At 41.3% G+C, this 16,843-nt stretch overlaps 1 protein-coding gene across 1 annotated transcript in view; it reads right to left on the bottom strand.

Annotated features, from left to right (window-relative positions):
- LOC137677742 (pinopsin-like) overlaps positions 1–16,843 on the bottom strand; it is a 99,010-nt gene that overhangs the window by 59,092 nt on the left and 23,075 nt on the right. Inside the window, exon 2 of the mRNA XM_068425286.1 lies at positions 14,734–15,059. Coding sequence (XP_068281387.1) covers positions 14,734–15,059 — 326 coding nt within the window. The remainder of the gene's footprint in view (positions 1–14,733; positions 15,060–16,843) is intronic.

Here is a 16,843-nt window from a genome sequence, read left to right as displayed (position 1 = left end):
CGAAAAGAAGTTCTTCTGCTTCTAGGGTGTGTACAATATGAAAGAGTGGTCTGCCCACTTCACACAAATGTTAAGTATTAAAGTATACACTATGAAGACAACATAACCTCGCATCACTACCAAAATGTTGTATTTATTCTCATTTAATCTGTTATATTCATATTACACACAAGTTTGACTCCACTGAAAATAAATGTAGGTTTCATAGAGGAAGTATACATGTACCACTTAAGTCTAACTCTTTAGCAGGGTATAATATTCACCATAAAAAAACCAGGATATAGCAGGTGATTAAAATACTAGAATATGAGTAATAGTTGAGCAAAATGAGTATCTATTACAGGTAGACTAGGCCACCTTACCTTTAGTCAGGTTAAGCTGAAGCTATAGGATCAGAAAACACTGGAGATGTAAGATAGAGATGAACTGGGCTTTCTCACCTTTTGTTTGTGGATGAAACAGCTTCAGTGCCAAGTAGCTAGGGAATCTAAATTACACCTTATTTTAATTGTGGTAAAAAAAGTACAATCAATCTCATAACTTTATATACTTTAATACATTTCTATTATTAAGATAATAAAACCTGACAGCTCAGTTGCATTCCTCTGGCCATAAACCTTGAATCCGTGTTTACACAGAAGTTCTCATGCAGATGTACAAGTTATTCAACTGAGCTAGCCAAAAAATCCTACCTCGCTGGTAGAATTACAAACTAATGAAACAACGGATTAGAAAATTTGAAGCAATGTTTATTCTAGATTTTATGTATTTACATTTCTTCTTTTACATGTTTTTGATTTTCATTCTGTAAGCACATAATCATCATTTGCATCCATTTCATATTGCTGTAGCATGTGGATTTGTCATGTCATACTGGCATGCCATTATTCTTCACTACATGATTAAGTTCTCAAGTAAAATTCTTTCCCACTATTACTGCCCACATATACTGTCTCAGGCACTATAGCTTGAGCTCTCAGGATTTTCAGCAGTGGAAGAGGGGCTAAAACAAGCAACTAATGAATGGTAAGAGTTATTGTGTCTGTAGCCAAATCCTGTAGTTGCAAGTAACACAGGACTAACATGGAGGTGGAATAAGGGTGGAAAAAGTGAAAGAAAATATCCTTGTTAACCCTCTTCGTTCCACCAGAAAAAAAAGCAGAACTACAATTTCATCATAGAATCATAGAATGGTTTGGGTGGGAAGGCGCCTTAATGATCATCTAGTTCCAACCCCCCTGCCATGGGCAGGGACACCTTCCACTAGACCAGGTTGCTCAAGGCCCCATCCAACCTGGCCTTGAACACTTCCAGGGAGGGGACATCCACAACTTCTCTGGGCAACCTGATCCAGTGTCTCACCACCCTCACAGTCAAGAATTTCTTCCTAATATCTAATCTAAATCTACCCTCTTTCAGTTTAAAACCATTCCCCCTCATCCTGTCACTATTTGCCCTTGTAAAAAGTCCCTCTCCCGCTTTCCTGTAGGCCCCCTTCAGGTACTGGAAGGCTGCTATAAGGTGTGCCCAGAGCCTTCTCTTCTCTGGGCTGAACAACCCCAATTCTCTCAGCCTGTCTTCATAGGAAAGGTGCTCCAGCCCTCTGATCATCTTCCAGCAACTCTTTGAGTGCGACCATCCAGCCAATTCCTTATCCACCAAGTGGTCCATCCATCAAGTCCATGTCTCTCCAATTTAGAGACAAGGATGTCATGTGGGACAGTATCAAATGCTTTGCACAAGTCCAGGTAGATGACATCAGTTGCACTTCCGTTATCCACCAATGCTGTAACCCCATTGTAGAAGGCCACCAAATTTGTTAGGCACAATTTGCTTAGTGAAGCCATGTTGGCTGTCACCAATCACCTCCCTGATTTCCGTGTGCCTCAGTATAGTTTCCAGGAGGATCTGCTCCATGATCTTGCCAAGCACAGAGGTGAGACTGACTGGCCTGTAGTTCCCCGGGTCTTTCTTTTTTCCCTTCTTGAAGATGGGGGTTATGTTTCTCCTTTTCCAGTCAGTGAGGATTTCACTAGACTTCCACGACTTCTCAAAAATGATGGATAGTGGCTTAGCAACTTCATCTGCCAGTTCCCTTACAACCCCTGGATGCACCTTATCAGGTCCCATGGACTTGTGCACCTTCAGTTTCCTTAGATGGTCTCAAACCTGATCTTCTCCTACAGCGGGCGGTTCTTCATTCTCCCAGTCCCAGTTCCTTCTAGTCTTCCTTTTGTCACTGACATACCTATAGAAGCATTTCTTGTTGCCCTTGACATCCCTGGCCAGATTTAATTCTATCAGGGCTTTAACTTTCCTAACCTGGTCCCTGGCTGCTTGGACAATTTCTCTGTATTCTGCCTCCTTTTGGACTGTGACTGAAAACTTTGCTACATATGTTATGGTTTACATGCAGTGAACCAAGGCCCTCCACTTTGACTTCACACCTGGACAGCCTTGGCTGGGGACTGGCAGAAGGACGCTCACACAATGGCACAGTTAATGTGATATCAAGAGCATGATGGTCACCAGAGAAGGAAGACCTTGGGCATTGCACATTTGTTCTTTTTTCACTGCAGAGCAGCGTTCCTTTAGAGATATACCCTCAGAAGCATTTCTCCGGGGGTCAATGCCACAGTGCCCCACAGGATGTAGGACAATTTATTTTGGTCCAACCCTTCTGCCAGGGATTCTGCCTGCGGTCACAAGTTGGTCTCTTAAGTGGAGTCAAACTATGGGAGAGCAAGTGTGGCTCAGTTCTCAGTGCTGAAATGTAAGTAAGTACACAAAAAGACATTCTTTACCATGCAGAACACCCTTCTGTACATGTAACCTTTCCAGTTTTATAACTGGTGAGCAAACAAAAAATCTTATGCTTTTACTTATCAGAAAAAGTCTTTACTAAACCACTCCCTGAACTGAGACATCATGAGTGCTCAGTATTGATGTACACCATTTGCTGTAAACTGAAAGACTTGTGAGACCACAGCCTATTCTTTATGGACATAATGCATCCAGAGATTAAAGCACCAGATCTTAACTTTCTATTAGCTTGTTATTAAAGATTGTGACAGGCTTATTTCCTCCCTAGTTTATCTAAAGAATGAAAAATGGCAAACCCAATGAAATCCTATTTTCTGGCCAGCCATTGACTTGATTTACAATGAATTTGTACAGTGCCTGATTTATGCCAATGTTGTATTACTGCTTCTCTGCAAAATACAAACAACTAACTAATGATTTATGCTTATGCAAGCACAGGGGAAAGAAGATCATAATCTTTTCTCATGCCTGTTTCCCTTCCAGTGTGCCCAGACCTCAAAAAATTAAGACTAATCTGGTCACATGTGCTTCAACAGTCAGTCAACACTTTTTATTAGAAATACAGAGAACAATGCAGAGTGAACATACCCGTCACCCAGAGTTAGACATGTGTCTGTGCAAGACCCGACAGCAGCTGAAGTCTCTAAACACTCTGAAAAGTATTTTACGTAGGATTGATTCACTATACCTTTACCCTCTTAAAAGCTGAGATGGTGAACTTACAAGCCTTGCAGCTGTACACAAAGAAAAAATGGTAGCTATCTATCTCCTTCATTTCTGCCCGTGGGATAGACTCCTTCGATAAAAGCTGGTATTAATGTAGTACGCAAAACTGAAATCTTTTTACAGTTGAAAGCAGTGAACCCCAAAAATCAATGCTGTATTTATAGTGTCTTCATGATAGCTACATAATAATCTTTTCACGTCCTGGGAAAACCATAATAGTTATGAAAGAGTACAAGAATAATTTAGCTCTTTAAAATTTAAGCATGCTAGTAAATCTTCCTCTGAGCTAATCAAAGCAACTTTTTATTCCAGCAGTCTTCCCATTTAAAAAAATAATCAGCCAACAGGAATAATCAGGGCTTTCTTCATTGTGGTATCCCTGAACAGAAATGTAAGGACAGAACTGTCTGAAACGTGTAATGCTGACATCTGAAAATTGGTGTTTATGAATATGAAAACAAGTATTTGTAAAGTCCTCATTAAATGAATGCCAAAATTCATTGTCAAAATGCTACAGATTTTGTTTCAAAAGTTACATTATGCTTGTATTTTATTTTATGAACTGGCATTAAATAACAATGACATAATGGCATAATCATTTAACTATCACATCATTGTTTTGAAAATCACTGAAAACAGGTACTATTTTTTTAAAAGAAATGATTGATACATTGTATCCTCTTTTCAAGGTCAAAGTGTTTCCTTGTTTTGTTATAATACAATTTGCTGCTTTTAGTGGGACTCATCTTACATATCGGCAGCGGACAAAAGTTGCCTGGTTTGAGAATAACTTCCTTGGATGTGACTTTCTTTCTCTATTGACTACAGAGGAAACATAGACAAAAAATTTAGGTTAGGTAGATGCTAAAAATGCCTTGAATTCTCACAGTTAACTTCTCAATACCACGTGCTTTCCTTCTGTAGAGTAGGAATAGTAGTATCAGCTTTACAAAGCATTAGAAAATCTTTTTCTATTCACAGCATTTTCAAACTGACAAAGGAAAAATTTTATTAAAATCTCTTCACTGAAAGAAGGAAGGAGGAGATCTATGTATGCAAAAAAAGGTAGCAGGGTAAAGGAGAAAAAGGAAGCAATGGGACTCATGGTCTGTGAAAGATGAGAGAGGTTACAGAAATGATCAGAAAAATTTTAAACAGAAAGAGTTGATGTGCTAAGACATTTACATTTATATAAGACCATTTATAGATTGTCACCTGATTCTAAGCAAATTACATATTCAACAGAATTAATTAACTTCTCAAGAAATGGCAAGAGCAATGATTTTTTGCCTTTTTTTCAAGTATTACATGACTTATTAATAATTTTCAAAATATCTGTCCCAGATTTCACCTCACCTACAGGATTTTGAGAAGTTTCATCATAGCAGAAGCCAAGAAGATTTGAGAATGACCAGATCTTCAAAGAACTGATCACTGATGCACACTATATGCAGCCTAATGGATTTCAGTGCTCCTCTGCTTTGAAACAAGAAAAAAAAAGTCAGCTACTTTGCTTTTCTACTTGAGAAATGATCTAGAAATTCAGAGAAAACATACTATTATATAGGAATGTCAATTGCTCTCATAATTTAAAGCCCATTCTTATACCAAAAACCCCAAACCAAACAATAAAAATGCATGTCCTGAGTGGTGTTACCACAGAATGTTCCTGTTATTACAGAATCCAAAAAATGGCCTGTCGCCAACTTTGTGTTTTAGCTGTGCAGTGGCTTGCACATGCAGAATTTGGCAAAGGTCAAACAACTGTCCAGTCAGGAGATGTTGAATATTGACTGCTGTTTGCCAGCTGAAGTCTGTACAGAAGATTTGGCAATATTGATTTTGATTATTTTCTTGATGATGCTGGCTATAAGCTGTATACATTACTTTATAAGATTTGATAATCCAGCAGACCCCTTTCATTACATTTTGCTAAGATTTATAACAATTCTCTAAGCCTAAATAAGACATACTTCAATTAAGTTCCCATATCCTCATGATGATGTGACAGAAAACATCTATCCATTCATATGCAAATTGAATCTCTTTTTGCTTGTGAGTTATATGTAATTATTATATGTTTATGGCAAGTTTTACAAAGGAAAGGCAAAGTTACTTATCATTCTTCCTCTAAACCACTAGAAGCTAGGAGAGAAAGTATACATGAAGACCCAAAGGAAAGAAGTAAAATTTATAAACATAGAGTAAAAAATAACAAGATATGGTTGTCTGATGAGTATAGCTGTCTGTCTGAGCATAGATGCAGTTAGGGTCAAATATACTTGAAATTAAGTCAAAACCCAAATGTACTTAATCACACTTGAAAGGGATGAGTTACAGGAACCAAAGGACCAGGTCTACATCGTCTTCACCTGAATTATATTTCTTAGGACTTCTTTGTTTCATTAAATAACTAGAAAGATTTTGAGCTTTGCTTCTAAAAGAAGGGCTATGACTACAAACCTATTTTTATTTAGGGCTTTTAGAAGATGGAGTTAATGGTACATAATTGCTTTATCAGTTTTCTCAACTTAAGTCATAACTCCAGTGCCATCAAAGACAAAGTTTCAGAAAATTGAGTTTCTCTATAAATAGACATATGAAGCATATGAAAGAATCACTTTTCCATGCTACTCTTTGTATTATGTGAAGATAATTTCTTTTCAGTTTAAATCATTGAGCATTCTGCCCTAATGTGTTGTCTTCCTACAAACAATCGTTTCCAAATGAGCTGGAGAACTGGAAACAGTCACAGGAGCGACCCTTCTACTTTATAATCCTTTCCTAAATACTTTAATGAACAATGATGCAATAATTGCTTTTATAGATATTTTTAACTGTTCCAAACAGTACAGACGTAAAACAGGATTAAGGAATCATAAATCATAAAAATCTACATCTCTTCTTTCCTTTTTCTCTCAGACTTTCTTTGCAGGCATAGGAGGTTGCAAAACCACCACTGTTGTTTATATCCAATGCTTTAAAAAATATACTAGAGTCGAAAACTCACCACACAGAATTCAAAATTAGTTTCTTCAGGTTTATAATTGAGTCACAATTTCACTTTGGGGCATTGCTTCTTAAATAACAGACAGAAGCACTCTTCCTCCACTAAATTTGGTAATTTGAAGTCTGGAAGAAGAGTAAGAGAGAGGACCAGGCAGTTCTCTACAGCATAACCTTTACTGTCCCCATTCCCCTACAAGGTCACAAGACTTAGAAGGGTCAGGCGTTGGGATAAAAAAAAGGCCATCTCATTCTCCTGTGACACGTGGAAGTCAGAAATCATGTGGCACTTTTCACAGAATCACAGAATCACAGAATCACAGAATGTTAGGGATTGGAAGGGACCTCGAAAGATCATCTAGTCCAATCCCCCTGCCGGAGCAGGATTGCCTAGACCATATCACACAGGAACGCGTCCAGGCGGGTTTTGAATGTCTCCAGAGAAGGAGACTCCACAACCTCTCTGGGCAGCCTGTTCCAGTGTTCAGTCACCCTTACAGTAAAGAAGTTTTTCCTCAAATTTAAGTGGAACCTCCTGTGCTCCAGCTTGCACCCATTGCCCCTTGTCCTGTCAAGGGATGTCACTGAGAAGAGCCTGGCTCCATCCTCATGGACACTTGCCCTTTACATATTTATAAACATTAATGAGGTCACCCCTCAGTCTCCTCTTCTCTAAGCTAAAGAGACCCAGCTCCCTCAGCCTCTCCTCATAAGGGAGATGTTCCACTCCCTTAATCATCTTCGTGGCTCTGCGCTGGACTCTCTCTAGCAGTTCCCTGTCCTTCTTGAACTGAGGGGCCCAGAACTGGACACAATACTCCAGATGCGGCCTCACCAGGGCAGAGTAGAGGGGGAGGAGAACCTCTCTCGACCTGCTGACCACACCCCTTCTAATACACCCCAGGATGCCATTGGCCTTCTTGGCCACAAGGGCACACTGCTGGCTCATGGTCATCCTGTTGTCCACTAGGACCCCCAGGTCCCTTTCCCCTACGCTGGTCTCCAACAGCTCTGTCCCCAACTTGTACTGGTACATGGGGTTGTTCTTGCCCAGATGCAGGACTCTACACTTGCCCTTGTTATATTTCATTAAATTTCTCCCCGCCCAACTCTCCAGCCTGTCCAGGTCTCTCTGAATGGCTGCGCAGCCTTCCGGCATCTCAGCCACTCCTCCCAGTTTTGTGTCATCAGCGAACTTGCTGACAGCACACTCTAATCCCTCATCCAAGTCATTAATGAATATATTGAATAGAACTGGTCCCAGAACCGACCCTTGCGGAACTCCGCTAGACACAGACCTCCAACTGGACTCTGTCCCGCTGACCACTACTCTCTGGCTTCTTTCCTTCAGCCAGTTTACAATCCACCTCACTACCCGATCATCCAGACCACACTTCCTCAGTTTAGCTGCGAGGATGCTGTGGGAGACCGTGTCAAACGCTTTACTGAAATCGAGATAGACCACATCCACAGCTTTACCATCATCTATCCACTGGGTAACATCCTCATAAAAGGCTATCAAGTTGGTTGAGCAAGACTTCCCCTTGGTGAAGCCATGCTGAGTGCCCCTAATGATCCCCCTATCCTTGATGTGCCTAGAGACAGCACCAAGGACAAGTTGCTCCATCACCTTTCCGGGGATGGAGGTGAGGCTGACCGGTCTATAGTTACCCGGGTCCTCCTTCCTGCCCTTTTTGAAGACTGGAGTGACATTCGCTTTCCTCCAGTCCTCAGGCACCTCTCCCGTTGCCCACGACTTAGCAAAGATGATGGAGAGTGGCCTAGCAATGACTTCCGCCAGCTCCCTCAGCACCCGCGGGTGCATCCCATCAGGGCCCATGGATTTATGGACGTCCAGGTTGCTTAATTGGTCCCTGACCCAGCCCTCATCTACCAAGACAGATTCCTCCTCTATCCTGACTTCTTCTGAGGCCGCAGGGGTCCAGGGCTCCTCAGGACAGCCTCCAACAGTATAGACAGAGGCAAAGAAGGCATTCAGTAACTCCACCTTCTTTTTATCCTCTGTCTCCAGGACCCCCACCTCATTCATCAGTGGGCCTACATTGCCTCTAGTGTGGGTTTTAGCTGCAATGTATTTGAAGAAGCCCTTTCTGTTGTCCTTGACCTCTCTTGCCAGGTTTAATTCCAAGGAGGCCTTAGCTTTCCTAGTTGCCTCCCTACATCCTCTGACAACAGACTTATATTCCTCCCAAGTGGCCAGCCCCTCCTTCCACGATCTGTACACCTTCTTCTTCCACTTGAGTTTGCCCAGCAGTTCCCTGTTCAACCATGCAGGTCTCTTGGTCCCCTTCCTTGACTTCCTACCTGCTGGGATGCTCTGATCTTGAGCTCGGAAGAAGCAGTCCTTGAACGCTAACCAACTATCTTGGGCCCCCTTACCTTCTAGTACCCTGTCCCATGGGATTTCCCCTAGCAATTGCTTGAAAAGGCCAAAGTTGGCCCTCCTGAAGTTCAGGGTTGTGATTCTGCTAGCTATTCTGTTCCTGCCACATGACATCCTGAACTCTACCATCTCATGGTCGCTACAACCAAGGCTGCCCTCAACCTTCACCTCTTCAACCAGACCCTCCTTGTTAGTGAGGATCAGATCCAGCAGCGCTCCTCTCCTAGTTGGCTCATCCACCATTTGCATCAGAAAGTTATCATCAATGCACTGGAGGAACCTCCTGGACTGAGGATGGCTGGCTGAGTAGGCCTCCCAGCAAATATCAGGGTAGTTGAAATCCCCCACAACAACCAGGCCCTGTAATTGCGAGACTGCTCTCAGCTGCCTGTAGAAGGCCTCATCACCCTCCTCATCCTGATCCGGTGGCCTGTAATAGACACCCACAACAGTATCACCCCTGCCAGCCTGCCCCTTAATTCGCACCCACAAACTGTCAGCTCGCTCCTGATCCGCCTCTGGACAGAACTCAATACATTCTAGCTGCTCACTCACATAAAGAGCAACTCCACCACCTCTCCTTAGCGGCCTGTCTTTCCTGAACAGGACATAGCCATCCATGACCACATTCCAGTCATGCGAGGCGTCCCACCATGTCTCTGTAATTGCCACTAGATCATAGCCCCCCGACCGAACACGGATTTCTAACTCCTCCTGCTTATTCCCCATGCTGCGTGCATTGGTGTACAGGCATTTCAGGGAGCGAGCTGGGCACAGCGGTTTCATCCCAGATTCACCCCCTGACTTCACCCCAGGGGGATGGGGGGCCTCCTGGTCTACCTCAACACTAGAGCATTGCCCCAGTGGTGCAAGCCCAGCTACCACCCCATCCCCCTTCGAATCTAGTTTAAAGCTCTCCGAATGAGCCCTGCTAATTCCTGTCCCAGAACCCTTTTGCCCCTACGACATAAACCTTTCCCATGTATCACTGTCACGCCTGTTGCCTTATAAAACCAGCCATTATCAAAGAACCCAAAGCCCTGCCTGTAGCACCAGTCTCGTAGCCAGGCGTTAATAGCGAGAATCCTACTGTTCCATCCCACATCATCACCTGAAAATGGAAGGAGGGAGGAGAAAACAACTTGCGCCCCAGACTCTTTCACCAACCGTCCTAGGGCCTTGTAGTCTTTCTTCATCCCCCCCAGACTACGGGATGCAGCTTCTTCCCCACCTGTCTGGAAGATCAGCAGGGGGTAGTAGTCTGTGGCCTTCACCAGGTTGGGGAGTTGCCTGGTGATATCCCTGATTCAGGCTCCAGGCAGGCTGCAGACCTCCCTGTGATGGGGGTCAGCTCTGCTTCCTTGTTCAAAGGAAACAAAGAAGGTTGCTGTAAAGTGGAATAGTGGGGTAATTCCACTACCTGAACCCACATTTTGGTCACTAGTTAAACTAGCAGTTTATGATGAATTAAGCATTAGTAGGTGCACCATGAGGTGGAGGACAAGGCATACTGGTAAGGCCAACTTCTGGGTCTTTTTTCATTTTTCTTGAATATTTTTTCTTGAGGTTTTTTTTTGTCAAAAACCAAAGTCAAAATAGAACTGGGATAATGACGTGAAAGAACGTAATAAATGTTTTTCATCTCTACTTTTTCCTCACTGTTCTCAAGTAAAAAGAAAAAACCCCACACAGTAGCACTATCAGGTCAGGTCACCAGTCCATCTACTCCAGAACCCCATAAGACAGTGCGACCATTGGCCCTTTGCCCACTTTAACACATGATCTGTTGCACTGAGCAACAATTGCATTGTCAGATGTGTATTATTATACTATGTCTTTAAGTCTTCGTGCTCTGCTTCCAAGCCTTTTTATTGTTTTCCATGTCCTAGCTACATTCCATACAGAGCTGCTGAGCTTTCTTCAGGCACAGCTTTTGATGAAAGAAGACTGGCAATGAGATGAGCCAAGATGAGAGGCTCCACAAAACCAATCTGAAAACTTATCTTGAAACAATGTTCTGGAATTCTTCTTGTCCTTGGGCAGGATTTTTATGTGCAAGTGAGATATAATGCAGACTGAAGAGATCTCTTTTAAAAGTTTTACTAATTTTCATTAGGCTGGTTCATATGAGTTCTCTGGGCCCCTCAGTGGAGGATTTTAATCATATTATGCCTTCTGCACTACAGTGATCGCAGTGTTAATCTCTGTAATTTCACATTTGGGATCCCACTTTTCAAAGTGTAAACAACTGACACTGATTTCATAAAGAACATTTTTCCAGAGGGAACACAATGGTAGAGTCATAGAGAAGCATCGTAAGTCAAAAACTGGAAAAAAAATCTAATTGCACTAGGAGAAATAAACCATTCTCAGTTTCCTTCCCTTGTTCTGTAGAATGTGCATGAATAAAATATATGTGAATAATATTTTGTGAGGGACAAAACTTTGCCCCTTTCTCCTTACAAGTATCAGACACATCATGTCTAAAGGAAAACTAAAAGAACAAACTGAATTTCTGCATCTGCAGGAATGGAAGAACAGGTTTCATAAAAACAGGAAACAAGATCAGCATGAGTGAAAATATGGACTCCGAGGGAAGAAAAGTCTAATAAAATATTTGTGTTTCTCTGTGTCTTACAATCTGATGCACTGCCAAGTTCCCTAACAGCTTCTGAAACCACAGGTTTTCTTCAGCTCTCCATTTTGAGCATTATTTTGCTTATCTTCTCTGAAATGTTCTCACTATTCAGAGCTAACATTTCCCTGGGACTTGTTCAACCTGCCCCACCTCTCGGGCTGGGCGGAGCTCAGCTCCTCCAAGCGTGTCACACAAGGACAGCAGCAAAGGCCATCTGCAGAACCAAGCTCAACCATCCAGATAAAGCCATTCTGGAAAAAAAACCCATACTTTTAAAGAAAATAACTTGAGCAATTCCTAAGGGTCTTCGAGCTTGATAAATGGCAAATGCTCTGAGATAATAGTACAGTCATGTTGTAATACTGTTTAACGTCATTTTCTCTTAACATTATTCATACAGGGATGCATTGACTTGTAATTCCTTGAAAAGACAATCTTTTATAAAACCTGCATTACTGAAATCCTTGTGCCTTTTACCATTACACAGATTGCAGATGACTTCATAGGATCTATTAATGCCTCAAGTGACAGAATGCTATAGCACCTGAATAAATGTAGAGAAGAAAAAGAGAAAAGCAGACCTATAATTACTGTCCCTGCAAAGAGAAAATGCAGGCGCTGTGCCAATTCTTACATTAACTATCCCAAATCTATTAAGATATTTCTTCCACCTCAATTAATTTACCTTGCAGTATTAATAACAGCATAACTTCTGCACTCTTGATCTCAGGGTGCAATACCTTTAACTCTACAATACTCTAACGTAAAAACTTCTATGTATCTTGCAAAAATACAAAATGCATATTTTAGAAAATTTACGAAGCAGCTGAAGCTGGGATAATGCACTTCTTATGTTTGCAATGCTCCCACATTTCTTCTAATATATTACACAGAGGGTCATAGAAGGACTAATCTGAGGCCAGAATATTGCAAGATAATGAATTTTTTGCCTACACCAGAAAGTAACAGCATTACAATGGATGCATTAACCTCTCTTAACTTTTTTTTGTATTACCCTACCTAGTCTTTGTAGTTTTATGTAAGAACTACTATACTTCTATTTGCATATTGCTCATCTCTTCCTCCAGTTTGAAATATGACATACTTTAGCATTTCATAAACTACCCTGTTTATTACAGAATAGCTAGAGGACCTCAACCAAAGGAATAAAAGTCTGTATTTCAGTGACTGTGTTATGATATGGTCTTTGGAAATTTATATATATGTCACAGGAAATTTATAAAATGCAAGATTTCAGGATTATGGTACTGGAGGTATATACATCACAGAAAGCTGAGGACTGATGAGTTTTCTGATTGAGATTCTTTTTGCTGAAATATAACTTATCAAGGAAATCTTTTACAAACACCAGGAAAGCACTAGATGTTTTCTGTAAAAATTTAGGGTTTAGCTATTCAAGACTTCACAAATGCTCAGGCAGCAGTTATGACCCTGAGTCATAACAACTTTAGAGAGGAGATACGATCTAATCCTCATTGGAGTTCCTTTGCATTTAACAAGCATTAGTTCCCTAAGACCTGCCCTCCAACAGGTTATGCAAGATCGGGTTCAATTCTTTTTCACTTCCACCATTTACAAAATTTCTCAGGGCTCTCTAACCTCAGCATCCCAGAGACTTTACGATCACTCTTGAAAGCACACAGAGGATGGAGGAGAGAGGATTGTGGAAAATGGTATTCCTTCTCTCATTTTTTTTCTCTGGACAGTCAATTAATCAATCAATCTAGTCTTCCACCCAGTCTACCCAGCCTTCATGTCTAAATACAAAGTGGCTGTAGATTGCACACATCTTTTCTAAGATACTTTGTTCCCTCAGCATGTTTGCCACAACTTCTTGAGATCCATCAGGCAGATCAGTGAGATCTACTACTACTTTTAATATAACTGAATGTTTTAAAAAAGGTGAATAAAATAACAGAAGTCTACATTTAGAAGTAGAAGCTAAAGCACATGCTACAGAAACTTCATCCATACAAGTATTTGTATGTTGTGGGTGATGTTTGTTGTCAGGAATGACAGTGAGTGCTGAAGGAAAGAAGAGACAAAAGTTTAAGGAAGTTTTATCTTCTGCATATTAGTAGTAGCACATGTTCCAAGAACCTGCTCCTTTCTTTAAGGTGATGGTAAAGGATACTGCTGCCCAGGGATCAGATATGGTCTGCAACTTCACTTTAATGGTTTACAACCAAGAGAAATTTTTTCCATATTACTATGGCACAGCATTAACAGGAGTACTAATGTGTGATTCATCAAAGAGATTTTACTGGCTTGCTCAGCACTCAACCAGGAAAAGATTTCCCATTTGGGCTTCAAGTGTTCTGAAAGTTTTGACAAATCATGTAAAAGGCATGACCTTAATTCCTTATGACTAATCAAAAGTAAACTACATCCACTTTAATTCTGTATGAGAGCCTCTATTCAGGGATTTACTGCTTTTTTTTCCCCATTTAACACCTTTAGTTAATTCATCTGCACACTTTAGAGAATTGCTTTTTAGAGAACACCTACATACTCATTCCTTTCTCATTATTAATCATTAAACCATTTTATTACTGTCCCAAGAGTATTCAAACTCCGTAATACCACATGCCCTCGCAGGGTCTTTTGGAACATTCATTTTGGAATATCTGCTGTACCCCTTAAACCAGTCAGAGGAGTGTCAGCGTAATAGCAGTCGTCGTAGTAGTGGTGGTAGTAGTATTTAAGGAAACTTTTAAATGTGGCCTAGAATTACAAGGAGAAGCTGATCCCTGGGATAATTCTGCAAATTGCAGTAGAATTGCATTACTGTAGAGTTAGGTGTCCACAGATTAAGAAGCAGAAATTATTAAAATGTCATGATCCAAAACCAGGAAGAAATGTTTGCATGGATGTTTTATTTATAGATAGTCAGTATCTATATGGATGTTATCTGATTGTTCTGACTGGAGTCCAGGAGTATGAAAAAGCTTGGTGAAGATCTCCCACTCCTTCCTTGAGGCTTTCTGTGGTCTTTTTAGTTTCATTTTGTTTTGTTGTTTTGCTCTCTATCATCAGTGCTTCCAAACTCAATAGAAGAGGAATGCAACATACATCTCAGAGCAGTTTGCACTATCGGCAGCACACAACAGCTTACCTGTTTAACAGCGTAAAGGAGGCGACCGTAGCAGTACATCATGACCATCACAGGGATGACCAAGCAGAATATGAAGAGACAGATGATATAGGATGTGGACTCAGCTGACTCCGAGGACCAGCGCACCGAACAGCTTGTACCTGCACCTTCTACCCCGTAACTGCTCCAACCGATCAGAGGTGGCACAGTCCAGACCAGGGAATAAATCCATGAACCACCGACTGCCAACAACGCCTTCCGGTAGTCAGCACTGCGCTTGTTGCACAGGGTGAGAGTGCTGTAGCGTTCATAGGACAGGACAGCCAGGGAGATCAGGGACACAATGCCTGCAATGAACCAAGCAATTTAAACGCTTACTTTCATTATTTTGTGTCATATCCATTTTAAATCCCAAGAAACAAGATACTTTTCTGGTTATTACATATTGGAAGCAATAGTGAAAACTATTTCCATTATTCTCTATGCTTAAATCCTCACTGGACCTGGTTGCTCTGTCCATTATGTCCATTTATGATTAACTCCTATTTATCTTATATTGGAAGACTATTATACTTGAGAGCTATTCCTCTTCTAGGCAGGTTTTCAGATTTAGCTGTTTTAGTATTACCCAGGGGAAATCCATTTTCTACATGAACTAATAAAATGTTGAAAGATTCCCTTGCTAAGAAATACTCCATGTTTAACATCCATGAGCATTTTCAAATATTGCATTGACTTTTATGCATGCAAAAAGCTTTACACTCAAGATTGTGAACCCCAAAATTAAAGAAGCTTTTGCACTTCTGCCCCATCAGCTAGATATACCTTCAGTTCTGACCATTCATATATGGAAACAACAGACAACCCTTGGTGTGACTGTGATATGGCAGGTAATAACTTTATTTACACATGCATCACATAATCAAGTTAAAAAGGATTTAGGTTAATACCGAACCCTAGGTGTCAGAGACCAGTTATATCTTCCAGCTGAAGATTCAAAAATCCTGGTTGTAGAACATTTCCACTCTCTTTTTCAAGGTTCAGGGTCCTAACCCCCTCTACAAATCTTTATGGATTTGCATGGCAGGTTCTTAGTCATGACTCAATGGGGGTTTTTTGCTGATTCCTATGCTTTTGTTCTCCTTGCAGCTTCCTTACAGTTCTTGGTGACACAACACTGGATACCACTTCCCAGGATTTACGAAAGAAGGAACTTCTTGGAAGAAATTTGACACCATCTTTTCCCATGGTTTCCAGGGCCCTTCTTTTGGTCCTGTAAGGTGAAAAACCTGAATAGACCTATGTCAGTCCAGCTCCTTCCAGGAATGTTTTTTTCTTGATCCTTGCCATTAGTAACAGCTAACCATACAGTAGCATTGAGATATACCCTGCCAAAATTCTCTGATTTTGAATGGTATCTACTTCCAGCAAATCTATTAACAGAAAAGGTGATCTTCAGGGTGATCTTCCACAGCTGTAATCCATTTTTCCCCATTTAACTACTAGCTTCTCCTATAGCTCCTTCCCAGGCGTGGAATGGAGGTCAGTCAGAGACTCCCCACGGGATAGCACCAGTCTATCCTGCACCTGGGCAAAACACACCACACACATACCCACACAGGGCACAGTAGGATATTCTCCCCGACCACAGCATTTTGCTTTTCTTTCCCCTACAATACAAAGACTCATTTCCTACTTAGCTGGATGCAGGTGCAGCTATTCCTCCCATCCTGACAACAATTGGAAGGCCCTTTGTGCAGAGCTGGGTATGGCAAAGGACCCAGGGGGAATGCAAGCACTGCTTGCTTCAATAGGATGCCTTATTTCTCAGGGGAAGAGATAGCAAAAGGGTGTGAAGAGAAGGCAACTTTGATGAAGGAAACATCTTTCTTGTTACAAGAGCCTACTAAATTATTTTCTGTATATTACTGGGAAGTCAGACCTAAAAAGTAGATACACTTACAGCTGTAAAATGACACAGCTCCACTAAATTCAACTGAATTATACAGTTTAAGAGTCTAACTTTAAGCCTGCTTTAAGGCTAGACTATTTTAGAGGCAGTGGAAACTCTCTGATCATCTCTCACCTAATCTGATTTCCTACATAACACAGCTGTTGAAAGCCCTTGGCC

This window comes from Nyctibius grandis, chromosome 2 (assembly GCF_013368605.1).
Source record: "Nyctibius grandis isolate bNycGra1 chromosome 2, bNycGra1.pri, whole genome shotgun sequence".
In the NCBI taxonomy this organism is placed as follows: domain Eukaryota; kingdom Metazoa; phylum Chordata; class Aves; order Nyctibiiformes; family Nyctibiidae; genus Nyctibius; species Nyctibius grandis.
The sequence above is the reverse complement of the archived record's forward strand: the minus strand, read 5'-3'. Positions and strand labels throughout refer to the sequence as shown.